The 27,975-nt window shown below is 45.4% G+C and overlaps 2 protein-coding genes across 2 annotated transcripts in view; one reads left to right on the forward strand and one right to left on the reverse strand.

Annotated features, from left to right (window-relative positions):
• EEIG1 (estrogen-induced osteoclastogenesis regulator 1) overlaps positions 1 to 1,461 on the forward strand; it is a gene marked incomplete in the record, with an annotated part of 57,013 nt that extends 55,552 nt beyond the window's left edge. Inside the window, 1 exon segment of the mRNA XM_078783429.1 lies at positions 1 to 1,461.
• Positions 540 to 26,464, reverse strand: HENMT1 (HEN methyltransferase 1). The gene is made up of 6 exons (XM_068099353.2): positions 26,295 to 26,464; positions 17,246 to 17,358; positions 13,801 to 13,935; positions 11,026 to 11,208; positions 9,533 to 9,713; positions 540 to 1,759 (listed from the first exon to the last, which is right to left on the reverse strand). Exons 1-6 carry the CDS (start codon positions 26,454 to 26,456, stop codon positions 1,622 to 1,624), a joined length of 912 nt encoding a protein of 303 aa, XP_067955454.2. The 5' UTR covers positions 26,457 to 26,464; the 3' UTR covers positions 540 to 1,621.
• Positions 26,465 to 27,975: the final 1,511 nt, after the last annotated feature.

Below are 27,975 nucleotides of genomic sequence, written 5' to 3' on the forward strand. Positions count from 1 at the left end.
GTGCAGGAGGAATGCTCGTCGCTCCATTCCATGAGCTAAAGTGACCGACCTTCCAAAGGGGCGAGTCATAGCACTTGTTGGCCACTTACCCTCCATGACCGCTCGATTTGTCATCTGCTCAGTTTTGTGACCTTCAATCTTCATTCCCAGCTGCTGTGACCTTCCACATTCCACCTATAATGAAAATATTGCACTGATTTCCTCCAGCCACTGCCTCCCTCCTCCCCTTGGCATTTGACACTCCCGCTCTCTTTAACCCTTATCTCTTCGATTTTGAAAGTGGTGCAAATGGTTGAATATTCTCTTGTTTACCATGTCTACCTATTGATCCTGCCATGATCCTTTGTTGACTTGGAATTGGATTGGCAATGACATTTGTTCTGCTATTTTTTGGGAGGGGAGGAAAGTGGGTCCTCCTCCTTTCCCTTCTTCCACAGGAAGTACTTCCCATTTCTGCCGATGACCTTTCATAGCTTCCGTGTGTCATTGCACTGCAGTTTTAGTGTATTCCTTTGTCGATATATTTAAAAAAAAAAAAAAAAAAAAAAAATTAGCTTTTTTTTTTTTTAAATTAACCATGCTGGAAAAACGTGCAGTGTCATCGATGCATATTTAAATGATTCAGCAAGTCTTGTGCTGCCATCAAAATTATGGTCAACGAAGAGAGATGTGGGAAGTGGGTTAGAACCGTGTCATATATGAAGCGAGACGTTCTCTGCTACCTGGTCACAATGGCTGTGCTGTGCACACCAGCATTAACGTGACCTTTCCTGCTTTAGTTCATCCTCTTCCTCCTCCCTGTTTTGTATAAATGGGATTTGTCCACCTGTGAATGGCTGCACATTTTTTTGTCCTGTTCTTGTACAAGATGTTGAAATGCTGGATTGCAACCTTTTTATCATTCAAAATCATCCAGCAGGACTGGTGGTTTTTTTCCCCCTTTAACTTTCGCGTTAAAGCAAAAGACTGCTTTTGTATACCCAAATGTAAAAAAAAAATTAATAAATTACAGGTCCTACTTCAAATCAGATTTGGTTTTCTTAATTACAAGTGAGGCGAAAGCGTAAAAAAAAGGAATTCGATTTTGCTTTCAAATCTTTTTATTTGTGTTTTTTTTCTTCTTTTGCCTGGTGTATTAAACCTGCTCATTGTGGATTTACCATTAACCAGGTGTGAAACATTACTGCTTGATGCGAAACAAAAGGAAGCTTGGTTTGAATCCAGCAGTCGATCTGCCCAAGAACACGGGTAGATATTTCGAGCTTACATCCGTTTCGCACAAAAGGTACTCGAGCCACATCCCCTTCTGACTATGACCACTTGTTACTGGATTGTAAATGACCGCTTTGGTCTAAATATGTGCACCCCACCCGAACACAATGTCCTCCCCCTCATTAACTGTTTATTTTGCAACATTAATAAAGTATTGGTTGAACAATAAAGTAGCTATCATGCAAATCATTGGTGTAAATGAAGGCCTCCATCACTGTACAAACACACACTGCCAAAGATGGTTATATTGCGGTCAAAACGGTAACAGAACCGGAAATAAAGTGAAATGGCATGGGAGTTTTTACGTAAACGTGAATGAGAAAAGATGGTGGCGTTCACTCTGTGCTGTTTATGGAGATGGTTTGTCGTGGTGTGCACTTGCAGCTCTGCCGCAGTGCCTTGTGCCTCGTTTCTTCCTGCGATGCTGCTTGCGAGGGTTATGCAACTCGATTTTGCCTCCCTGGTCTGGATAGGTGATCTCTGCCACCTGTTCATCACGAAAATGCAACAAGTTGGTGATGCAAAAAAATAATAGCAGTTAAAAACAGCAGCTTTATGAGGAAGTAGGCCCTTGGTTTGTAGACCCGCTAATTGTGAATTATGGGCAGAAGGCATAACGTTAATTTGACTTGAAAACGAATCCTGATACCTAATTAATTAGGTCTGTACATATGATGGAAAAACCGATGTCACGATAAGGGGCCTGACTATCGTGATATCATGACAATACAAGGTTCAACGCACGCACGGACGTACACACGGACGGAGAGGAAAACCATAGTTCCCCTTTCGCTCCGCGGTGCAACGGGGGACAATAATACAATTAGCGCCTTGAGAACCATGTAGCATACAATAACAATGTAAAGAACAAACTGAATAGCCAGATCGTTACGTATGTGTTCGTACTCGTTATTTCGTAATTCTGTTGCAAATTGTTTAAAGCCAAACATCATTTTACCTGGATGTGAATTGCTTGCTTCGTTGACCGAGACTAGACGAGCACTTTGCAAAGCGGTTCATATGGAACGGCTGGCTTGGCAAACAATAACAAGCTGCTCGCTAACCGAGCAAGCAAATTTCTGGGTGTATTTATGGCCCAGCATGGTCTTGTGAATATTTGATGTTGGAAGATTAATTGATTGCGCATGAACAATGTTTTGGGATATCTATGCATGTCGCTGATATTTGGGGTTGGTTGGAACAGGTTGTAACGGTAACTTATTATTGCAAATGCACCAGATTTATTATCACCATACAGCACTGTAGGCTGACAGAGAACTTCCAGGATTCCTACAGCTTCCAGCCAGTCAGATTTAAGATGGACTTTTCACAGATACACAGGACTTCCAACCTGTCTTACTCTTGACAGGAAACCTACAACAGGAAAATGACTTTCTTGAACAGAACTTCACCAGCCCATTTGACATCCATGGGTGTTCCTTTAAGATCTGTTGCTCTACAGGGTGACCCACAAAAATGTCCCATTTGCAATGATTTATCCTTTGATCGAAGGATATTTTTCTGGGCTGTGGATGCTGTAAATCCTTTGACAATCATAATTATGAAACTACCAGTGGCCTTTCAACGTGTAGAAAAAGCTATGAACCTACACATAATCGTCATTAGAATCACAGTTGTGTGTTGTGGTTGGCGAACAAGAGCAGGACTGGATACTCAGTGGACGGTCTCGCATTCCTCACAAAATGCTTCAGGAAAACAACAAAGCATTCCGTGTCCATCCATTCTGAAGCAACGTCTGTACCAATGCACCCGGTTTGACCATCTGATGAAGTACAACACAACAACAGGCATTTTAAGGCCACTTTCCCTGCTAAAGCAGGGGTTAGCCTTGTGGGCCCCATGACAATCTTCTCCATTTTGCCCTATTTTCTGTATCTCCCCTTGTTAACACCCTTGCCCGCATTTCTTCTTCCACCACCTTCAGCCAAGTCTTTCTCAGTCTTCCTCGTCCTCTACTCCCTTCCACATTCATTTCCATCACTCTTCTCAACCAGTCACTTTCATCCTTCCTCAACACATGACCAAACCATCTCAACCTGTTTCTCTTCACATCATCCATCACAGGCTCTATTCCCATCATCTTTCGCAATTCATCATTTGTCTTCCTCTCTTTCAAAGATACTCCGCACATCCGTCGAACCATTCGCATTTCCACCCTTTCCAAACTTCGTTGCTGCTCTACGTTCATTACCCATGTCTCCCTCCCATAAATCATAAGACTTCTCACACATGCAGCATACACCTTTCCCTTCAACACGCCACTCAGTTCCCGAAACTTCTTCCATGCACATCTCACTCTAGCAACCGTTGCCGAGTCTGATCCACCTTCTCCATTCAACATGTCTCCTTGGTAGCAAAATGTTTTCACACCTTCCAGCTTCACGTCGTATCCAAGATCCAACTCAACATTTCCTCCATCTGCAGCTCCCTCTGTGCACACCTCACATTTGAATGTAGCTGCCACACTGGTTAATGACCCTCTCAGACCACAACATTTTTGATGAACCCACTCTGTGCACATTGTACATTGAATGGACTTCACTCCGACACCCTTGCTGCACACAGCACATGGCCACTTCCCAGTTCTTTCCACCTCACCACATGCTTTACCACTTGCCATCACCTTCGTTTTTCCGATGTTCACCTTCAGACCTTTTGTCTCCATACATTCCTTCCACTTGTTCATCTTCTCCTTCATACTTTCCATCCATACTTTCCTCAATCAACACCAAATCATCTGCATACAACAACTCCCACGGTAAACCCTCCTTTACGTTCTGAGCCAGCACCTCCATCACAGCTACAAATAGTAGTGGACTTAGTACCGACCCCTGATGCACTCCCACCTTCACTTCAAACTCACCACTGTTCCCGTCCTTCGTCCTTACAGCTGTGCGCGCTCTCTCGTACATTGCCATCACTACTCTGATCAACCATTCCTCCACTCCTAACTTACTCAATGCCCATGTCAATACTTTGCGTGGAACCCTATCGAATGCTTTCTCCAGATCAACAAACCCAAGAAACAACTTCTTCCTCTTCTCCATGTACTTCTCCTGCAACTACCTCACAATAAAGAGCGCGTCTGTCGTTCCTCTTCCTGGCATAAATCCAAACTGCATTTCGTCGATCTTCACTTTCTTCCTTATCCTCCACTCCAACACCCTTTCCAATACCGTCATTCCATGCTTCAATAACTTTATCGCTCGATACGAGCCTGACATCCCTCGATAGAGGGATGAGGGTACTCAGTTCCCAATCCACTGGAATGCGGCGTTCTTTCACCACCAATTACAGATCTCTGTCATTCTCGTCACACCCCAACTTACTGCTGCCTTCAACATATCCCCACAATCCCCGTCGGCCCTCCTGCTTTTCTACTATTCATTGCTTTTATCGCTTCCTCAACATCCTTCTCAGTTATCTTCTCTGCCGGTCCTAAAACTGGGTTACTCTCGAAGTAGCCGTCCCATTCATTCTCTGCATTCAACAGCATTTCCATATATCTCTTCCATCTTCCTTTAATTCCTTCTGGGTCCACAACGATTTGTCCCACTTCATCTTTCAAGCAACTCACCCCATCACATCGCACCTCTTTCGCTATCTCCTTTGCAATCCTGAATACCGCTCTCTGACCCTCTTCCGAATCAAAGCGTTCTCCGAACATTTTCCTACATGCCTCCTGCGTCTTTACTACCCCTTTCTTTGCAGCCTTCTTGGCTGCCTTATAACTTTCATGCTCTGCCTTTGCTGCCCCCGTACCCATCGCCTTCTGCCACTCCTTGAACTTCTTCCTGTTCTTGTCAATCCTCTTTCCAACTTCATCATCCCACCACCATGTTTCCGAGTGCCTCGGTGGTCCTTTCGTCCATCCACATACCTCACCACCGGCTCCCAACAGACTATTTTTCATTGACATCCAACCCCTTTCAAGCTCAACCACATCATCCTCTAGCATACTCAGCCTCTCTTTTAATGCCTCCCTCACCGTCACCTCTTTCAACTTCCACACCTTCATTCTCGGTTGGTACTTCACCCGCCGAGCTCTCTTCGCACCTTTCACCCTTATCTCGCAGACAACCAAGTGCTGCTGTGAAACGGCCTCCTCCCCCGGGATCACCTTTGTGTCCCGGAGGTGCCCCCTATCTCGCCTACGCACCATCAGGTAGTCAACGGTTGTCGTCGACCCACCTGACGTGTATGTAACAAACTTATTATCCTCTTTCTGGAACTGAGTATTACAAATCAACAAACCAGCTCCATCAGCAAACTCCAAAATCCTTTCACCTTCTCCATTCCTCACACCATATCCGTAACCCCCAAGAACTCCCTCAAAACCGTCCATACTCTTTCCCACATGCCCATTAAGGTCTCCTACCACAACTTACTCATCTTTCACGTTTTCCATCAGCTGCTCTATCGCACACCAGAACTTGTCCCTCTCTTCACCACTCCAACTGACCTGCGGAGCATATCCTGAGATGTCGTTCACCAATCATCATTCTCATCATCATCAACCTTTCACTCACTCGTCATACTCACCACACTGTCTACAAACTCCTCAGAAAACAAGACACCAACACCATGCACTCCTTCAGGGCACCCTTGCCACACAAACTTGTATTTCTGTCCCTGCCTACCCTTCACCATTCTCACACCACTTCTCTTCCATCTCGTTTCTAGCACACAACATATGTCCACTCTTCTTCTCACCAATAATTCCACCACTTCTCCTGATCTCCCTGTCATTGTCCCTACATTTCATGTCCCAAACCTCAGCAACCGATCTCCACGTGGGGCATGAGACGTTATGTCATAAATGGAGCGATTTCCACCATAAATGGCTTTGATCAGGTTCCCCACCTTGAGTTTTGACGAGAGGGATTGAGGTCCCCCACGGGGTACTTCGGGCTGTACCCTGCCCATATATAATTGTACTTGTCATGGTTCCCTTTTTGAAGCAATGTTTTTATGGCCGGATGTCTTTCCTGACGCCAACCCTTTGTCGCCTCGTACGACACGCAGGGATACGGTGTATCTATTCTAAACCGGGGTACACACCGGTGACCATCAGATGAAGTGATATTTGAAAATTCTCCTTGGAAAAATCAGCATTGGTGGAACAACTGATCCTGTGGCACTGACAGCTGGAAAGCAAATTTAGTGAAAAATTGTCACGTTTTCGCGGATGAACCCAGACACCGTAGGCAGACTTGTCGCTTCAGGTATTCTGAGGGACAAATTGCGACGATGTTTAAGATATCCTGCAAACCAATCAGGATCTGCACATTCATCTTTTATCCATGATGGTGGCATTTTGACTTTGAACGTTCTTGCACATTGATCGGCCAAGGAGTGGATCTCTTTTGGAGTGAGACCAAAGTAAATGTTTGCTGCTGCTCGGATGTACCCTTCCAGTTCATTTTCTTGAGTCTGTAAACACCTGACAATTCGGAACATAATAAACAGTAATGCTCATTATTACACTTTTAGTTTGACTTTCATCCTCTCGGCCCTACGAGGCTTTTCTTTTTTCTGATATATTGCATCAGTGTCATGTGACAGATATTGCACTCTTCTGCGACTGAATGGATGCTTCTCTTTACATCTATGACTGCATCTACAGCCGTCATCATTATATCAGGAGGGGTTCTCCCTTTTTCAGTCTTCCGTGTGTATGTTTGAGGCATCCTAGAAAATAGAATACGAAGTATTACTTCACATAGACCTCTCGTAGAATCTCTCAGGCTTTTGCAGGCCAAAATCCAGAATAGGACCTACATGATCTAGAAATTTATTAAAGTCATGCAATTCCCCTTGGTGAACACCACAGGGATCAGATAGCCAAAGCCAGCTTTAACTCCAACGGCATTCAGTTCAAATAGCGGATTTCACTATATATGCGCGGGAGGAAGAAGAAGCTGAAGCTTTCCTGTCGCGATCGCTGGCAGTTCCAACCTGCAGGAAATAAACTCGCATGAAAACTCGGATTTATAAATGTACAGAAAATATTGAAAGGGTTTATTAAAACGGATGCCGATAACGCGACGGTAAATCAAATTCCTCATCGGGATGTCCCCACACCAGACACAGGAAGAAAAGAAACTGGAAAATAAAATACGTGCGAGTTATCGTGGCACTTAGCTCAACTCGCTCGGTTGGCCCAACTCGTCCAGGCCCAGCATGCAGTCCCGATGCGGCTCCGGTGTTGGCGGGAAACCACTCGTCGTTTGGCGCGCGCGCGCACGCACGCACGCACGCACGCACGCACGCACACACACACACACACACACACACACACACACACACACACACACACACACACACACACACACACACACACACACACACACACACACACACACACACGAAGTCAGGCCTCTGTTCTCCCCGCACGCCAAAGGACGGTGTCAGCAAGAGCATCGAAGACCAGGGGAGAGCAAGAGGCAGGAACGTCGAGGGACAAGAGGAAAATGTGAGAGGCGAGGAAGGGCAAAATGAAGGCGTGAAGGGCAAAAAGCAAGAGTCCAGGGTCAGAGAGCAAGAGTGGAGGGCAAGAAGAGAGAAAAGGTCGGTCCTCAAATTATTTTAACGTCGGGTTGTGATGTCATCAGCGCTTCTTCACCAATCAGCGCACCGCTTCCTGCTCGCCGCTGACATCCTCGGTGGTCTTCGCCAATCTGTGCTCTGCTTCCTCCTTGGTTTTCCTTCCACCAATCAGCGGGTAGCTTCTTGCTCCGCCTGGTCAATCACGAGACCCTCTTACCCTGGCCTTCTAGTTGATCGACTCCCACACAATAGCGAGTCGCTTCTTGCTCCGCCCTGGCCAATCACGAGTCCCTTCGGGGCATGTCTTCAGGCTGCCTGTCTTTAGTGGTGATGTAGCTGGTGCGTCCCGAATGGCTGTGCTCAGAACTGGCTTCGGTTGGTGTTATGGTTATTATTTAGTGCAATTAATGGGCATTTCTCACTTGTGTCTACGGTGCAGTGCCAAAAGAGCCAAAGGATAAATCACTAAGGTTTGACGAACAGGGGAATTAACATAATCCCTATACTAGTTAGCATGCCCCGTTCCTCGTAATGGAGGCGAAGATACACCCTACTCTGACATTCGGCTGAACAAAAATTACAGGTGATGGTTCTTACCCGAAATCCGGAGCACCTACCTATACGAATCTACCTGACTCTACATATCACTACCCCCACAAACATAACATTATTTCCCATGGGTGAATTCATTGGAAACGATTTTGGTGTATTTTTGTAGGACCTAATGATAACGAGAAAAGTTGTGGGGTTGGTGATAACAGCTGCAGCGAAAGTTGTAACATGTTACAACCTGCCTCAGGAAATTTGTTACAACCAACCTCACACCTAGTTTAGATAAGAATGAGTGATGCCAGATAGTCTATGCTAAAGTAGGCTGGACACATTGCACTGGACCATTGTAGAGGCCATATGTCATTATACAAACAATATGCTGATATGAATGATCGTTTTAAGGCCATTTTCCCCGCTAGAGTGGGGGTTAGCCTTGCGGGCCCCATGACAATCATGGTTCCCTGTTCGAGGCAATGTTTTTATGGCCGGATGGCTGGATGCCCTTCCTGACGCCAACCCTTGGTCGCCTCTTATGATGCGCAAGGATACGGTGTACCTATTCTAAATCGGGGTACACACCATGATCATTCATCCCAGCAAGCTGGTACTCAATTTGCCGACCTCGGAAGGATGACAGGCTGAGTCAACCCCCCTGGCGTGAATTCAGCGATCGACCGGGATTCGAACCCAGGATCCTAGGATCTCAAGCCGGCACCCTAACCGCTAAGCCAACACCAGGATGCTAAATTGCATCAAAAAGTGCACATGCAGAAGATTATACACAACTTCTCTGACTATGTCGTATTCTACTTACATGCACTGGAAAAGGTTTTCGCCTTATATTTTCCACGTACCTCGTGCCTTTCTGATGGCCTTTCGCATAAAGATGGCGGCTGTCACTTCAAATGCATGTGAGGATTATAAGTTCCCGCCCCCGCCCCCGCCCCCCCCCCTCACTCACTTCAGATAGGTCCGGAGCTATTAGACCTGTTACAAATAACCCGTGTTACAACCAACCCCGGTCTCCCCTATATAACTATCAGACATTTAAAATAACAAATCCCAGTGAGTGCTGTTGATATAAAATGTAAACAACAAAGTACTTTCCATACACAAAAAATATCAGTGGCTGTATTACCATGTCATAAGGTAGATCGAGCCCAGCAAGGGTGGTGTACAAAGGTATCAAAGGTGGTCCTCCTCTCCTTTTGAACACTGCAATTTGTGTGCAGAAGCCATAGCTCTCAGTTCCCGGTGGGCCTTGCCCGACACCGCTGAAGGTCACACCATAGCCATACTCCTTGTCCACATATTCTCCCCTGCATGCATATCATATTAAAGGTTACATATAACTCATCAAAAAACAACTAGAAAACATCCCAAAATACAATGCGCATCTGTGTCTGCTTTGTACTGAACTAGTTCTTTTTTTGAATACAAGATCGAGGCTCGTGAAGGAGCGAACATTAATCACACAAAACTTGACAACGCAAAAACAGCTAAAAAAAAAAAAAAGTACATTTTGTTAATCGGGGTTCTCCATATTCTCATAATAAAGCTTTGTTGAAAATTTGATCATAAAAGCTCAAATGGTAAAAACGATTCCCTGTATGCACGCACGCACACACGCTTGCAAAAACCCTTCGGCGGACCAATATTAATAGAATACTAGAACGGCACTCTTCGACGTCATGATGTCGACTGATATGCCTCCGTCCACATTATTACATCATTATAATACTTGTACCAAGTTTTAATTTAAATCCCTTCAGCTGTTCACAAGTTCTCACATTTTTACCTGACATGAGCTTTGACCTTGGGACCCTCAAAACTCTAATCACTTAAGCTTTACAATATTATACATACCTGTACCAAATTTGAATTAGATCACTTCAGACGTTCTCAAGTTATAGACCTAATACAGACTTTGACCTTTGACCTATGACCCCAAAATCGAATCACTTAATCTTTACAACATTATACATACCTGTACCAAGTTTGAATTGGATAAGTTCAGCCGTTCTCAAGTTATAGACCTATTACAAACTTTGACCTATCACCCCAAAATCTAATAAGTTAATCTTTACATCATTATACATACATGTACTAAGTTTGAATTTGATCACTTCAACCGTTCTCAAGTTATAGACCTATTAGACTTTGACCCCAAAATTTAATCAGTTCATCTTTACCTCATTCTACATATTTGTACCAAATTTGGTCATAATCCAATCACTGGTTCACAAGTTATCGCGGTAACAGTATTTTTACCTAACATGACCTTGGACCTTTGACCCCATGACCCCAAAATCTAATCGGTTCATCTTTACCTCATTATACATACCTGCAAGCCCTTCAGCCTGCTGGCAATGGTTCCCTTCAGTCAAATCTTGGTCAAACTTTAAGTTTGACTAAGAGCCCTTCAGCCTTTCTCAAGCTATCGCGGTAACGAAAACCTATCACGGACAGACGGACAACCTGAAAACATAATGCCTCTGGCAACGAAGTCGCACGAAGTCGCCGGAGGCATAAAAATCACCCAACATTCGAGAAAAAATAAATACTTGGGCAATAGATGGCGATTGAAGGTTAGGTGTGCCTTTAATAATTTGACCATTCAGCAGCCCCCACCAGTTTTGGAACTCGCGTCGTGTCCACTCGAAGCGATGGTCCCAGTGTCGAAATCCAACTAAGCCAGGGATAAGTTCGTTGAAGTCAGCGTTGGGCGTAGTCACGATGACAATATGAGGAGCCATATGGCCAAACAACATTCCTGGCAACTCGTGCAAGACATCACTGTCCAGGTGTTCAATACTGGAAGCCAGAAATGAGGAGGCCAGTCACTCACCCCCAATAAATAAATAAACTGCAAAAACCTGTTGTACAAAAGAGAGAAAATGACATTCTGGTGATTACACCATAAATATTCTTGCTTCTCTCAAAGACGATGTTTAATGATGAAGGGATGTAGATTTCAATGGTACTAACACTTACCTTTACACTATTTTGCAAATACAATGATGTCAAATGTTTAACGTAGATTGACATCACTGGTGAAGTTGGTACTGGTGAAGAATGCATCGAGGGATTCAGGAGCTGTTTTGGGATTTTGCATCCAGCTGGAGAAAAGGGTCTCGTATTTTGTGTCGTCCCGAAAGTGTCTTGGAAAAAAGTAGCCGAGAGGTCAATAAACACGGACAATTGATAAATTTTCTGCCTTGAAACGAAAGTTATGAAATGATGCGTCACACATGTCACGTGACTGGCGACGAAGCTGTACCCGAACAGCTTTTATTATCAAGCTTGTGATGGAATTATAAAAATCTGGAGGATTTTGACCTTGACACATCCGTATCAATTTGAGCTCCTGAAAGGAGTTTCTCTTGATGGATAGTCAAGGGAAGGTTCTGGAAATTCTTCAGAACCTGGATATTCAGATGCGGTGAGATTAGTAGTCAGGAGCCAAGGCCTCGGTCTCCTTAAGAATGGCAAAGCAGTTAGACATTAAATGTAGACTCCTTTTACATGTTATTAAGCTCCGTCGGAACCGATGTTTTTCCAATATCTATATGTTGGTGGGCTCATACTGGTGTATAAAGTTATCAATTCTTTTTTTTTTTAAACGCAGGTTCCAAAAATAATCTAAGCATTTAAAGGTTTCACAAACACAATTTTTTTTTTGATGTGATTATATAGATTTTAGTAGTAAACAGAAGAGTAGCAAAGAACTGAAAGTGGTTTTAATTGTAATGTTTTGAGACTTTACAGTTAAAAAAGCAAACCCGTTGGGTACCACCCCTAAAAATCGCAATTCTCATGACGTCATCTGCATCTATCTATAATTCCAGTAATCTCTGTGTGTATGTTTGTATGTTTGTATGTATGTATGTATGTATGTTTGTCTGTGACCGCTGTTTCTCGACAACTACCGGTCCGATATACTTTAAACTTGCCAGGTATATTGCTGGGGACCCGAGGATGTGCCTTTTCAAGGTTTGAAATTAATCGGACAAGTAGTTACCGAGCTATGGCGATTTAGCCGTTCGCCGTTCGCTTTGGCGTTGCGAATGGACCAAACCATTTCATGTAAATAGAGGGGGGGGGGGGGAGTTCTGTGGTCGTTGCGAATGGACCAAACCATTTCATGTAAATAGAGGGGGGGGATTGTCACCGTACTCGCAAGCCGTTCGCCGTTCGCTTTGGCGTTGCGAATGGACCAAACCATTTCATGAACCAAACCATTTCATGTAAATAGAGGGGGGGGGGGATTGTCACCGTACTCGCACCCACGTACCCACGTACCCACGTACGGGCATTGCACCCACGTACGGGCATGCCCTAGTAATATAAATCAGAGGCAAGCTTGTCTCAGGACGCAATGAATAATGGCCACACAACTCACTTCAGACTCATCAAAAACTGAATTTGACAAATATTTTTCTGATCAAGAATCCTCTGCCAATCAAAATAATTACTACAATTAACCGAAGCAAAAATATCCTCGAGATGACGTAGTGGATCAAGTGGGTAATCAAACCATTTCTTTTAGGGGGGGGGGGGGGAATTGAGCATAAAAGGACACTTAAAAAAAAAAAAATTCTTCCATGATATCATTCAACACAAGAACAATTAAGTGTTTGCTTGGATCTGCTGAATCTACTGAGTGGAGTATCTGCTGTTTCCCTGTTATGTGATCAGATCCTCAGCTCTGATTGGTGGATGTTTGTGAGGGACAGACATACATATACCGGATGGACAGACAAACGCTGTACCAGAGGGCATTGCCCTATGGGCTGCACCATAAAAATATGGCTGCCGTACCACATGACCGATGAAGTAATGAATTTTTTTTCTCGACCAATTTATCCCCAGATCACGCTCAAGAAATTTCATACTGATCGGATCAAGCATTCTACTTGTCGATTTAGGACATCATAATGAAAGCACCTATGACAATCATTAACATATGTATTTCCCCATGGGGAATACTTTACAATGAGCCACCTTTCAATTTTTTTTCCATGGAGCAGTTTCAAGGAAAAAGGTGCAACGTTTTTCCAAGATGGCGGATGTACCACGTCACCTATGACATAATTATCATTTTCTTATTCTACAGGAGGCGGTGCTTCTATGGTGAAAATTTCATGTCAGTTGGACCAAAGGTTGCAGAGAAAATGAATTTTAAACAGAATAAACATGCAAAATGCCGGCGGAAGGGACATACATACATACATACATACATACATACATACATACATACATACGACGGACAGACAAGCACTGTAAAGATATCTCACTGGTAAATCAGCATTAAGGGAAATTGTTACAATACTGGCTGAATATACACTTCATAAAGACAAGTGCTGGGGCAATGAAAGTGCTCACAAAATGAAGAGTAAAACCCACAGCTCTAGACATGTCGCGAAGTCATATCCGACCATGCGGGGATCCCGTATAGCCACAGAGCCCTGGAATAGATGCACTTTGAGTGGATGAGCACGAGGACGCAAGAAATCCGCTATCAGTGGTTGCAGACCTTGCCTGCAAACAGTCATCACGAGTAAATCTCAAAACAACTTCATGCACTATTATAATAATAATAAAACTACTCAGTTACTAAGGTACCTCCTACAGTTTGATGTGTAATGTACTCGGAGGTAAGGCATGTGCAAACACAATATAGGAGAGGAGGGTAGCAAGCTCATGCTGAAAAGGAGGTTGCAAGCCCTGCACTTTAGGGGAATTGTGGGAACTGGTTGGGTGGGGTGGTCAAGAACACACTGGGGAGCATAGAGGGGACCAAGCACACAAAGTGAGCACGGAATGGATCAATCCTCCACCACGCTGGCTTGAACCCCTGCACGCTTCCAGCAAGTGGTACACTACCGTCAAGTCATGTCATCTTCCACAGCCCTATTCTCAATTATTTTGATCCCCATTAACCCTATGTTACCTAAACCAATCCTCTTACTTTAAATTTACTGTGTTTCCTCACTCTCCTCTGGTTTTTTTTATTCCCTTGAGTATTGTGTCCAACTGTTGCCCCACTGCCCCAATGTCAGTCTGTATTTTTACTGTCAGTCCGTATTCCCTTCCACACCTCACTCTTCCTTGAGCATAGTTCTTGAATTAAAAAAAGTCAGTCTGGATTTAGGTGCACAACCGGGTAAGATGCAGAACATGTTTCACTAAGTACAGCCAAAGTGAGGTGGATGATTGAAAGAGATGATTTTGGAAGACTGGAATAGAGCATGGAAAAGAGTTAATAAGAAGAAAAACCGATTTTTACCTAAAATCTAATCGGGTCGTTCTGCTCACCTACCTAACTCGTCCACTAACCTTTGTCATAACCCGTCCACAAGTTTTGTAATATGCTATTATCATTCTGGCCCTATCTCTCAATTGTGAAGGATCACTTAAAAATTATAGCCTTCGGATCTTCACCAAAATCTAATCAATTTGTCCTTGTCACACACCCAGCCTCTCCACCACTATGTTTCATCCAAATCTGTCCATAACTTTTTGAGATGTCCTGCTCACAGATAGACAGACAAACAAACAAGGGTGAAAACATAGCCTGTGTCCACCTTCGGTGGCGGATGCAAGAAGAAAAGAAAAAGACGGACGATTTCCCACTTGAGAGAGGAGTATGTCCGGAGCCTGTGCAGTATCCTTGTCAGACACAACAAGGATCCTTAGAAGTTTGGACTCTAGTTTCAAGAACTCCCATATGGATAGCAGGGGATTGCTATACTCCAAAGAGCTTCTTCCGAATGCCTCGTATGTGTGAAGAGCTAAGGAGCACCAAAGAATAACATGACCTCTTAAAGGTACAGAGACAGCATCTCACTCTTGAAGTCAGCTTTGACATTTCGTCTCTTGAGGACAGGTCATGGCTGATGGGCAGTCTGTGAAGCTCCAACAAATGGAGCATTGCTAATGGTTGGCCACAGAAGACGATCGAGAGGATTGGATGTATGATCCTCCCTGGGATATTCTTTGATAATGTGAGACTCTGTCTGGGTTACTGCACGCATTCCATGTGCTAGACAAAGGTGTGGTATTTTTTTTGAGAGAAGCAAACCACATCAAGTTGCTGATGGAAAGAAAATCATCAATCAAAAGAACAATCACTTTTGAGACAAAAAATGAAGAAGAGGGAATTTCAGTAATTGAACGTACGCAGATTTGAAGGAAATAATGTAGTTTCCTGGTCCGGTAGTCTTCTGTCACGACATAATGGGACACAGAGGAGATCAATCCCCTGGCAGAGATAACAGGCATTTTGAGGCCATTTTCCCTACTAGAGCGGGGGTTAGCCTTGCGGTCCCCATGACTATCTTCTCCATTTTGCCCTATTTTCTGCATCTCTCCTTGTTAACCCCCTTGCCCACATTTCTTCGACCATCTTTAGCCAAGTCTTTCTCGGTCTTCCCCGTCCTCTACTTCCTTCTACATTCATTTCCGTAACTCTTCTCAACCAGTCACTTTCATCCTTCCTCAACACATGACCAAACCATCTCAACCTGTTCCTCTTCACAGCATCAATCACAGGCTCTATTCCCATCATCTTTCGCAATTCATCATTTGTCTTCCTCTCTCTCAACGATACTCCGCACATCCACCGAACCATTCACATTTCCACCCTTTCCAGCCTTCGTTGCTGCTCCACGTTCATTACCCATGTCTCACTCCCATAAATCATAACACTTCTCACACATGCAGCATACACCTTTCCCTTCAGCTTAAATGAGATAAATGCTGAATAATTACATAACCATTTCATTGTGACAAATCATGTAATGCTGCATTGTGGTGAAAGTTTTTACATCGGGATCCAACAAGGAAGTAAAAATCTCAATCCGGTAGCAATCACTACATTGCATCATCATCAAATTGACTGTATGAGCACTCTAATCTGATCCTGCGGATGGAATTCCTTGCCCAAATCAGCTCCTGCTCCATCTGATAGAGGTTCTATGACAGGCTAAGCAAGGTTCAAACATGGCGATCAATGATATCCCAGAGATGTTCAATTGCATTTAAATCTGGTGAGATGGCAGGTTAGGGTGCCATGTCATTAACAAGAGCATTACTTCTTATAATGGCTATGTGAGCACGACTATTATGCATAAAGATGATTCCACATCCAAAAATGTGCAGCTTCCTGGACACAGACTGGGGCATATCACTCATTACGTCTGGCCATGGAAGACCCTGCTTGAAGGTATCCATGATTTGAAACCTCAATTTTCTGACAGATTGCAATCGATTGGTAAATAATGTAATCAGTGTGTTTTTAGATGATCCACAGGCTAGTGTCTCAAAACGACTTTCAAATTTACTTGAATACCCTGTGTCACCTCTAAAAGCCCAGGGGTGCATGAGTTGCACTACAACTACTCAGAAAAGGAGAAATGAGAAGAGAGAAAGGAACACATTTACAACTAGAACGGCACTTGGTAGAGCGCATACCTCCGCCAGGCTGAACAGTTTACGTTTTGTATCCCATTGACAGGCCGGATCTGGATCCGGACCTGAACCAAAATCGAATCTGCTTGTTTTTGTCACACACCCAAATTGTCCACCAAGCTTCATCTAAATCTGTCCATAACTGAGATATCCTGCTCACAGACAAACAGGGGTGAAAACATAACCTCCGTACACCTTTGGTGGCAGAGGTAACTTGAATAGCGATCACACGACATTATGACGGCAAAAACCCTGTCAAAGTGATTTGGACAAAACATATTTCTTGACAAAACATCTAAACTGTGGATTTGTCCTGTCATGCCATTCCAATACAATTATTACTTCTCGAATCGAGCATTAGTTGCGTGGTTGCACTTACCTGTTGTCGGTCAACACATTGCGATCCACATCAACTCCAGCTAGCCGTTCAATGCAGGGCTCCCAGCGGAGCTGCTGAAGCAACCGGCACTCACCACAACCCAAATCAACTACCTGCAAGAAGATTTATCAAGTACAGGACACTGTAATCTGGTGTAACCATCTTTGAATACATCGTCATCTGTAATTTGTGAATCGTAGTAATTTGTCATATTTACCTACTCTACATAATGCAAATTCACTTCATGTGGATGGACTAGCTGCTGTGGGCTTCTGGTTAAATTACAAGAGAAAATAGGTATCTGCGATCACAAAACGATCGCCAATAGTAAGCCTTCCCCGGCATTCGCGATCCAATGATAACCATGTTCTTTTTGGACTTCCATATTACCTCGACGTTCAACATTTAGGGATAGTGTAAATTAAGAAAACGCGTCTCCATCTACAATTGATCCATAAACCTCAACTTCATGAAAATCGGAGGAAAATTACTCAAGTTGTGATCAACAAGGTGTTTTTTGTCAATTACATCACAATCCGAAAAAAGTATATCAAGGACGCTAATCAAATATCGGGTGCACAACCTCAGTGCAGGTTCGCTATCATGATGCAAGAACATCTTGGAAGGCCAAGCGGTCTTTAAGATTCCGAATTGGCAAAATTGAGCGATGACAAAAAACACGATTTTTTTTTCTTTTTCAGACCACAATTTGACCTTGACCTGTAACTCAGTAGGGGTATGATGTAAAATAAGCGTAAATGCGGCTTACCCAAGGCAATCTAGAGGGTAATTCCGTTCCGATCAGAGACACTTTAGTCGAGTTCTGATGAAAAATATTAAAATGTCTATAATTAGTTCATGACTTCAAAGATTAGGTCAAGGTCAAACTAGAACGGCAGACTACGGCGTCGTGAAGTAGGCCGACATGTCTCCCCCCTCCCCCCCACATTATTACATAATTATACATACTTGTACCAAGTTTGATTTAAATCCCTTCTGCTGCTCTCAAGGACCATATTTTTACCTGACATGACTTCTGACCTTTGACACTAAAATAGAATCAGCTCATCTTTGCATCATAATATATACTCATACCAAGTTTGGTTGACATCCCATTGCTGGTTGACAAGTTAGCACAGTAACATAATTTTTATCCAACGGAACCTTTGACCCCATAATCGAATCAATTTATCTTTGCATCATTAAACATACTTGTACCAAGTTTGACTTGGATCCCTTCAGCCGTTCTCGTTATCGTGGCAACAAAAACATATCGCGGACTGACGGATGGACAGAGAGCCGGCTGGACAACCCGGAAAATCGGCGGAGGCATGAAAAATTCATGTCAACCCCACATACTTTTATTCCGATAAATTGATGCAAAATTTCATTCCGAAAGTCCCAGCCGGCTCAAAGATACAGGAGAAAAAGGAAGGGGGAAAAAAAACCTAAATGGTGGTTTAGAACTTCTTGGGGTGTAAGAAACTGAGGTACCATTAAAAATTGGGGGTTAATTATAGAAACAACCCATAAACAGGTATAAGCCTATCGTATAGACCGATCCGACGGAGGGTTCAATGGACGGGCGCCCTCTATAGACGCCGCCATAGGTGGGAGGCGTCCGCTTCATTCGGCTTGCTCTCCAGCGTTCAGATTACATGCAAGTTACCTGGGCTCAGTTCACTTTTCCGAAAGAATATCGATACAAAATATATTTGTTTGTTCGATTCATCGGAGAAGATGGAATCGTGGACGATACCACCGGTCCACCGAGCTATACGACCGGTGGAGCCGGTGTGGCGGCCCGCGCAGAGGTGGACTCCGAGGGAAGAATCCATGCGGGGCGGCAGTGATACACCCGCCGTGACCTGGCCATATGGAAGAGTCGATGAAGGGACGGGCACCTAGTCGGGTCGGTCAGAGGAGTCGTTATCATAGTGGTCGAGAAACTCGGGGCTAAGGCGGAAGGGGGCTCGGCATGGCGTAGCATAGGGTACGCGGTTGCTAACAAAATAGGTTTGGTGCAGGTGGAAGTGGAAACCGGGTACCCCCAGGTGCCAGGTGCCTTCAGGGCGGCATAGCCGTGCGCCTTCGGCGCCCAGCGATATCGCCGAAAACGGGGTTTGTATCGTGTGCCTTCAGGTGCCAGGTGTCCACGACCGCTCCACACGTATAGAGAAACACTTGAGAACGATTATCACGGACACTTTTCATGTACGATCGCGATGATAGTTGTGCTGGCGCAGACAGCTGGAGTTAAGTTTGGATCGGGACACCCCCCAGTAATGGCGGACGCAAGAGCGCCGCCTATCGGCGAGGGGGCCCGATCGTCCTTATGGGATCGGTCTATAGGGAGACCCACTATCTTATAGGAAGAGGCGTAAATATAATGAGGTGGTCATATGTCCAGGTACTCTGTCCTAGCCCAGCAAATTCTTACCATGCGTCGGATGTTCAACTAGCACATGAATATTGGAGTTTATATTTAATAAATTTGTACAAGAGATCAAGAATGAAGATGATCAGGAAGCAAAGTCAACAAAAGAAAACCAGTTTGTGAGATTAAATATTGATGTATGCAAAGGGATCAGTTGGAAATGCATGGAAATCCACGATATTGTTTGACAAAAGGATAAATCAGATTGTCTAGAGCAAGGTTTGTTGGTTCGTATGCATATGGGACCGAGAGACAGAAAGGACTTATGCCCACACGTGGGAACCATTTTACAAGGGTTAGAGTTATGCCACTGATGCATTGCCACCTGTGGGTTAGGGCAGGCACTTGGAAACTTGAAAGTGAATTTATCCATTTTTCTACTTTTGAATCTCAAACAGAGCTTCAAATGTCACACATAACAAACAAAGTCAGCAGAACTGAGAATGTACAAATTCCTCCAAACAAACACTTTCACCCAAACATTCCTAACCCCGGTTTAGAATAGGTACACCGTATCCCTGCGACTAAAAGAAGGTAAAAGGAGTAAGAGGCAACTAAAATGGTTGGCCTCAGGAAGGGCATCCGACCATAAAACATTGCCTCAAAAAGGGAACCATGACAATTACAACCACATATGGGCACGGTACAGCCCGAAGTACCCCGTGGGGGACCTCACTCCCTCTCGTCAAAACTCAAGGTGGGGAACCCGATTGAAGCAGGGGTGAAAATCACTCTTTATGACGACGAAACGTGTGATGCCCCACGTGAAGATCGGTTTCTGAGGTTTGGGACATGGAACGTCGGGACAATGACAGGGAGATCAGGAGAAGTGGTGGAAGTATTGGTCAGAAGAAGAGTGGACAGATGTTGTGTGCAGGAGACGAGATAGAAGGGAAGTGGTGTGAGAATGGTGAAGGGTAAGCAGGGACAGAAATACAAGTTTGTGTGGCAAGGGTACCCAGAAGGCATGCATGGGTGTTGGTGTCCTGTTTTCTGAGGAGTTTGTAGACAGTGTGGTGAGTGTGACTAGAGTGAGTGAAAGGTTGATGATGGTGAAAATGATGATTGGAAAGGTCTTGGTGAACGTCATCTCGGGATATGCTCTGCAGGTCGGTCGGGGCGATGAAGAGAAGGACCTGGTGTGCAATAGAGAAGCTGATGGAAAACATGAAAGATGAGGAAGTTGTTGTGGTAGGAGGAGATCTAAATGGACATGTGGGAAGGAGTATAGACCGTTTTGAGGGAATTCCTGAGGGTTACGGATATGGTGTGAGGAATGGAGAAGGTGAAAGGATTTTGGAGTTTGCTGATGGAGCTGGTTTGTTGATTTGTAATACTCGGTTCCAGAAATAGGATAATAAGCTTGTTACATACATGTCAGGTGGGTCGACAACAACAGTTGACTACCTGATAGTGCATAGGCGAGATAGGTGGCACCTCCAGGACACAAAGGTGATCCCGGGGGAGGACGACGTTTCACAGCACCACTTGGTTGTCTGCAACATAAGGGTGAAAGGTGCGAGGAGAGCTCGGCGGGTGAAGTACCAACCGAGAATGAAGGTGTGGAGGTTGAAAGAGGTGACAGTGAGGGAGGCATTAAAAGAGAGGCCGAGTATGGTAGAGGATGATGTGGTTGAGTTTGACAGTGGTTGGAAGTCGTTGGTGAGGTATGTGGATGGACAAAAGGACCACCGAGGCACTTGGAAACATGGTGGTGGGATGATGAAGTTGGAAAGAGGATTGCCGAGAAGAGGAAGAAGTTCAAGGAGTGGCAGAAGGCGAAGGGTACGGGGGTAGAAAAGGCAGAGCATGAAAGTTATAAGGCAGCCAAGAAGGCTGCAAAGAAAGTTGGCAAAGGCGCAGGAGGCATGTAGTAGGACACTTGGAGAAATGTTTGGAGAACGCTTGGATTCGGAGGAGGGTCAGAGAGTGGTATTCAGGATTGCAAAGCAGATAGCGAAAGAGGTGTGATGTGATGGGGGTGAGTTGCTTGAAGGATGAAGTGGGACAAATCGTTGTAGACCCAGATGGAATTAAAGGAAGATGGAAGAGGTATATGGAAATGCTGTTGAATGCAGAGAATGAATGGGACGGCAACATCGAGAGTAACCCAGTTTTACGACCGGCAGAGAAGATAACTGAGAAGGAAGTTGAGGGAGCGATAAAAGCAATGAAGAGTAGAAAAGCGGGAAGGTTGACGGAAGTTGTGGGAGATATGTTGAAGGCAGCAGGAAGTTGGAGTGTGAAGAGAATGACAGAGATCTGCAATCTGGTGGTGAAAGAGGGCGCATTCCAGTGGATTGGGAACTGAGTACCCTTGTCCCTCTATACAAGGGGAAAGGTGACCCTCTGGACTGTGGCTCGTATCGAGCGATAAAGTTATTGGAGCATGGAATGAAGGTATTTGAAAGGGTGTTGGGGAGCAGGATAAGGAAGAAAGTGAAAATTGACGAAATGCAGTTTGGATTTATGCCAGGAAGAAGAACGACAGACGCGCTTTTTATTGTGAGGCAGTTGCAGGAGAAGTACATGGAGAAGAGGAGGAAGTCGTTTCTTGGGTTTGTTGATCTGGAGAAAGCATTTGATAGGGTTCCACGCGAAGTAGTGACATGGGCATTGAGGAACTTAGGAGTGGAGGAATGGTTGATCAGAGTAGTGATGGCAATGTACGAGAGAGCACGCATAGCTGTAAGGACGAAGGACGGGAACAGTGGTGAGTTTGAGGTGAAGGTGGGAGTGCATCAGGGGTCCGTACTGTCTACTACTATTTGTAGCTGTGATGGAGGTGCTGGCTCGGAACGTAAAGGAGGGTTTACCGTGGGACTTGTTGTATGCAGATGATCTGGTGTTGATTGCGGAAAGTATGGATGGACTGAAGGAAAAGATGAACAAGTGGAAGTAATGTATGGAGACAAAAGGTCTGAAGGTGAATATCAGAAAAACGAAGGTGATGGCAAGTGGTAAATCATGTGTCGAGGTGGAAAGAACTGGAAAGTGGCTGTGTGCTGTGTGCAGGAAGGGTGTTGGAGTGAATTCCATTCAATGTACAGTGTGCACTGAGTGGGTTCATCAAAAATGTAATGGTTTGAGAGGGTCATTAACCAGTGTGGCAGCTACATTCAAGTGTAAGGTGCGCACAGAGGGAGCTGCAGAAGGAGGAAATGTTGAGTTGGATCTTGGAGACGGCGTGAAGCTGGAAGGTGCGAAAACATCTTTCTACCTCGGAGACATGCTGAATGGAGAAGGTGGATCAGACTCGGCAACGGTTGCTGGAGTGAGATGTGCATGGAAGAAGTTTCGGGAACTGAGTGGCATGCTGACGAGGAAGGGAGTGTCGTTGAAGCTGAAGGGAAAGGTGTATGCTGCATGTGTGAAGTGTTATGACTTATGGGAGTGAGACATGGGTAATGAACGTAGAGCAGCAACGAAGGCTGGAAAGGGTGGAAATGCGAATGGTTCGGTGGATGTGCAGAGTATCGTTGAAAGAGAGAAAGACAAATGATGAATTGCAAAAGATGATGGGAATAGAGCCTGTGGTGGATGCTGTGAAGAGAAACAGGTCGAGATGGTTTGGTCTTGTGTCGAGGAATGATGAAAGCGAATGGTTGAGAAGTGATGGAAATTAATGTAGAAGGAAGTAGAGGACGGGGAAGACCGAGAAAGAGTTGGCTAAAGATGGTCGAAGAAGAAATGCGGGCAAGGGGGTTAACATGGGGAGATGCAGAAAATAGGGCAAAATGGAGAAGGTCGTCATGGGGTCCGCAAGGCTAACCCCCGCTCTGGCAGGGAAAATGGCCTTAAAATGCATGTTGTTATTGTTGTATTCCTAACCTTGAATTGGTTCTACGGATAAAACTGTCAATGAATTGCAGTGGTGCGGGTGTGCGGTCCCTCTGAAATCTAATACTGAAGGATGAGGTCAGGAACCGAATGGGACAAAATCGACCTCGTCGTCCTTTATTCAGACGATTTAGCCAAAAATAAAAAACTAGGAAAAGACTAATCAGATATACACATTGAGGATTGTGTGGAGGAACCTGCACCTTGGAATGTAAATGACAAATGATAGTCGTACAAATAAGATTAGCCGTCTTGTCACCAACGTCACCGAAGGTCGTGGCGTAGGTCGTGTCCAGTGACGTACAGGGTTTCGGCGGAGGTTGTGTTTTTACCAGTTTGTCTGTGAGCAGGATATCTGAAAAAGTTGTTGATTGATTCGGACACAATTTGGTGGATAGGTCGGGTTTACGACAAAGACTAATTCATCAGATTTTCGTGAAGATCTGGATCCAGATACGGATACTATAATTTTTTAAGTGATTCTTCACCATTGAGAGATAGGGCGAAAAACAATATATGGCAAGATATCTCAAAGTTATCAACGACTGATGACAAAACTAGGGGAATGAGTTGGGTCGGTGACAAGAACAAGCAGAATAGATTTTGGTTCAGGTGCGGATGCAGATCGGGGCCTGTCAGTGGGATACAAAACTAAACTGTTCAACCTGGCGGAGGGAATGCGCTCTACCTAGTGACGTTATAGTTTTAAATTGCCATCATTGTCGAGTTAGTTTCAAAATGTAACGATTTTTAATTAACGTGTTCCTGTTTATTGTTTGTACAGGGTTTCATTTTTTGAACATCGTAAAACATTAAATGGGCATCGTCATCGTATTGATAAGAACATATCCTGAGATCTAGACCTGCTTTGACCTTCCACGACTTAGCTCTCAGCTCACTGATGTTTATCACTACCGGATGAGAAGGGGAGTATGAGGGTCCATGGTTGGGTTACGGCCCTGGCGATACTTTGTGTACCCTACTCTTTGTCAAAACACATGGTAGGATATTTAATGTGCACCAATTGCGAGCAGATGGATTTGCAGAGCAACCTCAATCCTGTGGATGACGCACTCGTTGATGCAACACGCTGCCTGCGAAACAGCCACCCAACAATATATAATCAGGCTTAGAATAGAAGCCAAACATGACAGCTGCTGGCGGTTTGTAAGGAAGTGAGGGACAGTTTGAAGGAGAGATTACGGAGGAATCAACTTCAATCTGCAGGTCACTTTGTGGGGGAGAGAGCGAGGAAGAGGGAAGCGGAGAGGGGTGGAGGATGGAGAGGAGGGGAATAGGATCTGGGAGGATGGAGGAGAAAGGGGAAGTAAGGAGAGAGGGGAGAGAGGAAAAGGGTGTGGGAGGAGGAAGAAGGGGGTTTGAGTAAGGCGAGGAGAGAGGGGAAGATGGAGGAGAGCTGTAGGGGACAAGTGGGAAGGGAGATGAGGAGCGGAGAGGCAAGGGGGGTGAAGTGGGGGAAAGAGGGAGTATGGGGGGGTGAATGGGGGGAGGGAGTATGGGAGGATGAATGGGGGGGAGTGAGTATGGGAGGATGAATGGGGAGGAGGGAGTATGGGAGGGTGAACGGGGAGGAGGGAGTATGGGAGGGTGAACGGGGGGAGGGAGTATGGGAGGGTGAACGGGGGGAGGGAGTATGGGAGGGTGAACGGGGGGAGGGAGTATGGGAGGGTGAACGGGGGGAGGGAGTATGGGAGGGTGAACGGGGGGAGGGAGTATGGGAGGGTGAACGGGGGGAGGGAGTATGGGAGGGTGAACGGGGGGAGGGAGTATGGGAGGGTGAACGGGGGGAGGGAGTATGGGAGGGTGAACGGGGGGAGGGAGTATGGGAGGGTGAACGGGGGGAGGGAGTATGGGAGGGTGAACGGGGGGAGGGAGTATGGGAGGATGAATGGGGGGAGGGAGTATGGGAGGGTGAATGGGGAGGAGGGAGTATGGGAGGGTGAACGGGGAGAGCGAGTATGGGAGGGTGAACGGGGGGAGGGAGTATGGGAGGGTGAACGGGGGGAGGGAGTATGGGAGGGTGAACGGGGGGAGGGAGTATGGGAGGGTGAACGGGGGGAGGGAGTATGGGAGGGTGAACGGGGGGAGGGAGTATGGGAGGGTGAACGGGGGGAGGGAGTATGGGAGGGTGAACGGGGGGAGGGTGTATGGGAGGGTGAACGGGGGGAGGGAGTATGGGAGGGTGAACGGGGGGAGGGAGTATGGGAGGGTGAACGGGGGGAGGGAGTATGGGAGGATGAACGGGGGGAGGGCGTATGGGAGGGTGAACGGGGGGAGGGCGTATGGGAGGGTGAACGGGGGGAGGGCGTATGGGAGGGTGAACGGGGGGAGGGCGTATGGGAGGGTGAACGGGGAGAGTGAGTATGGGTATGGGACGGTGAACGGGGAGAGTATGGGCGGGTGAACGTGGGGAAGGAGCATGGGAGGGTGAAGGGGAGACGGAAGTACACTTCAGAGCATGAAGGGGGAGGGGAATGGGGAAAATGGGGGAAAAGAGTTGTGAGGTGGGTGAGGGAGATAGATTCGTGAGAGGGAGGGGAGGAGGGGAGGTACATTTCCACACTCTTTTGAAGTACCCGACATTTCCTCACCCTACAATTCAATTGTAATCGCGTTCCGGTACTGAATAAAAAAATCACTGCTACCAACATTATGAAATGATATATATCCTGGTGTTCAATTATACAGTCATCACAAGGTCATTTTTTAAATGTCTCTACAAGAAGGAAAGTATGTGTCAGCATCGAGTACCGCTTGCGGTTGGTACTGGCGCACGAGCCCGAGAACAGCCTGGTAGCGCTGCACGTACACTGGGGGGCAGAAAGTGAGGAGCTTTCTCACAGGTACTCCCGCAGGCTCCACGTCGACCTCCACACCTCCTTCACACCTTTCAGTTCGATCACGCTCATCCATTGGTCCGAATTCCATCTGAACACCCACAGGGTCGTTGCGTGCGAAATAAATCCTTAATCACATGAACCTGCGCCGCCAAAGTAAAAGTATACATACGGCCTTCGTCCATCACGTAATCGGAATTTTGCTGAAACATCACCAATATTGCAAGTACCGGTACATTAGGTTGACGTCGACTAATTTAAACTAACAGTGTAATGCAAAAAAAAATTTTTTTTTTTTTTCCCCCAACCTGAGGGAGGCCAAGGGTGGGAAACAGCGCTGCATCGAGCAGACTCGGTGGCGACATGGGTAGATCGTCCGCTCTGGGTCTGCGAGGTCAGACGTCAGAGTCCGAATCCCGGTGTAGTCAACGGAATATTATAAAATGGTTACCTGCTGATTCATTGCTTGATGCTTATAATTTAAAAAGGAAAGAGCATGGACAAAGTATCATGAGGCAGCCTTTGATAGGTCCTCATGTCGACCTTGTTGATTGGGGTTCCTTGAGCGAGAACTGTGGCTAATAAATTAATAATTATTATTATCCACCGATTGATCTTGTGTTTAAATAGTTTTTCACAACTTTATTCACACACTGAACGCACCATGGTTTTGTGAATTAAATATACTCGCGTGACGGCGCGCTCCGCGCGCCTCACCACACGTCGTTTCAGAGGGGTAGGCATCTTTGACCATTTCGGTGTGTTTTGGGTTTTATGGTGTTTTGTGTCTTCAGAGCCATTTGGGTCTTCATGGTCTTTTCGATCCTCTGGACCTTTAAGGTAATTTTGGGTCTTTAAGGTGTTTTGGGTCTTCAGGGTCTTTTGGGTCTTTGGTGTCTTCAGAGGCTTTTGGGTCTTAAGGGTCTTCGGTGTATTTTGGGTCTTCGGGGTCTTCAGGGGCTTTTGGGTATTTAGGTTATTTTGGTTCTTCTTGATCTTTAAGGGTCTTTTGGGTCTTCAGTGTGTTTTGGGTCTTCGGTGTGTTTTGGGTCTTCGGTGTGTTTTGGGTCTTCGGGGTGTTTTGGGTCTTCGGTGTGTTTTGGGTCTTCGGGGTGTTTTGGGTCTTCGGGGTGTTTTGGGTCTTCGGGGTGTTTTAGGTCTTCAGGGTCTTTTGGGTATTCGGGGTGTTTTGGGTCTTCAGGGTGTTTTGGGTCTTCAGGGTGTTTTGGGTCTTCGGGGTGTTTTGGGTCTTCGGGTATTCAGGGTCTTTGGGTATTCAGGGTCTTTGGGTATTCAGGGTCTTTGGGTATTCAGGGTCTTTGGGTATTCAGGGTCTTTTTGAGCCTCAGGGCCTTGAAGGGTATTTTGGGTCTTTGGGAGTCTTCAGGGTATTTTGGGTCTTCAGGGGTCTTGGTGGTCTGAAGGGTCTTGGGAGAATTAAAGGGTCATCAAAGGTCTGAGGGGTCTCAGCAGTCTTAACGCAATTAAGAGGGTTAATTAAGAGGGTGGTAATTTTATTTGAAGAAGAAGAAGACGTGTTCGTCGCAGATAAACATACATACATACATACATACATACATACATACATACATACA

This window comes from Myxine glutinosa, chromosome 8, assembly GCF_964187855.1.
Source record: "Myxine glutinosa chromosome 8, kmMyxGlut1.1, whole genome shotgun sequence".
NCBI lineage: Eukaryota > Metazoa > Chordata > Myxini > Myxiniformes > Myxinidae > Myxine > Myxine glutinosa.

Coding starts and splice junctions, on each gene's coding strand:
- HENMT1 (XM_068099353.2), bottom strand. CDS start 26,456: ATGGATGAGCGTGATCGAACTGAAAGGTGTGAAGGAGGTGTGGAGGTC. Junction 13,936..17,245: donor AATGTGTTGACCGACAACAG/GTAAGTGCAACC, acceptor GACTGTTTGCAG/GCAAGGTCTGCAACCACTGA. Junction 9,714..11,025: donor CGACGCGAGTTCCAAAACTG/GTGGGGGCTGCT, acceptor ATATGCATGCAG/GGGAGAATATGTGGACAAGG.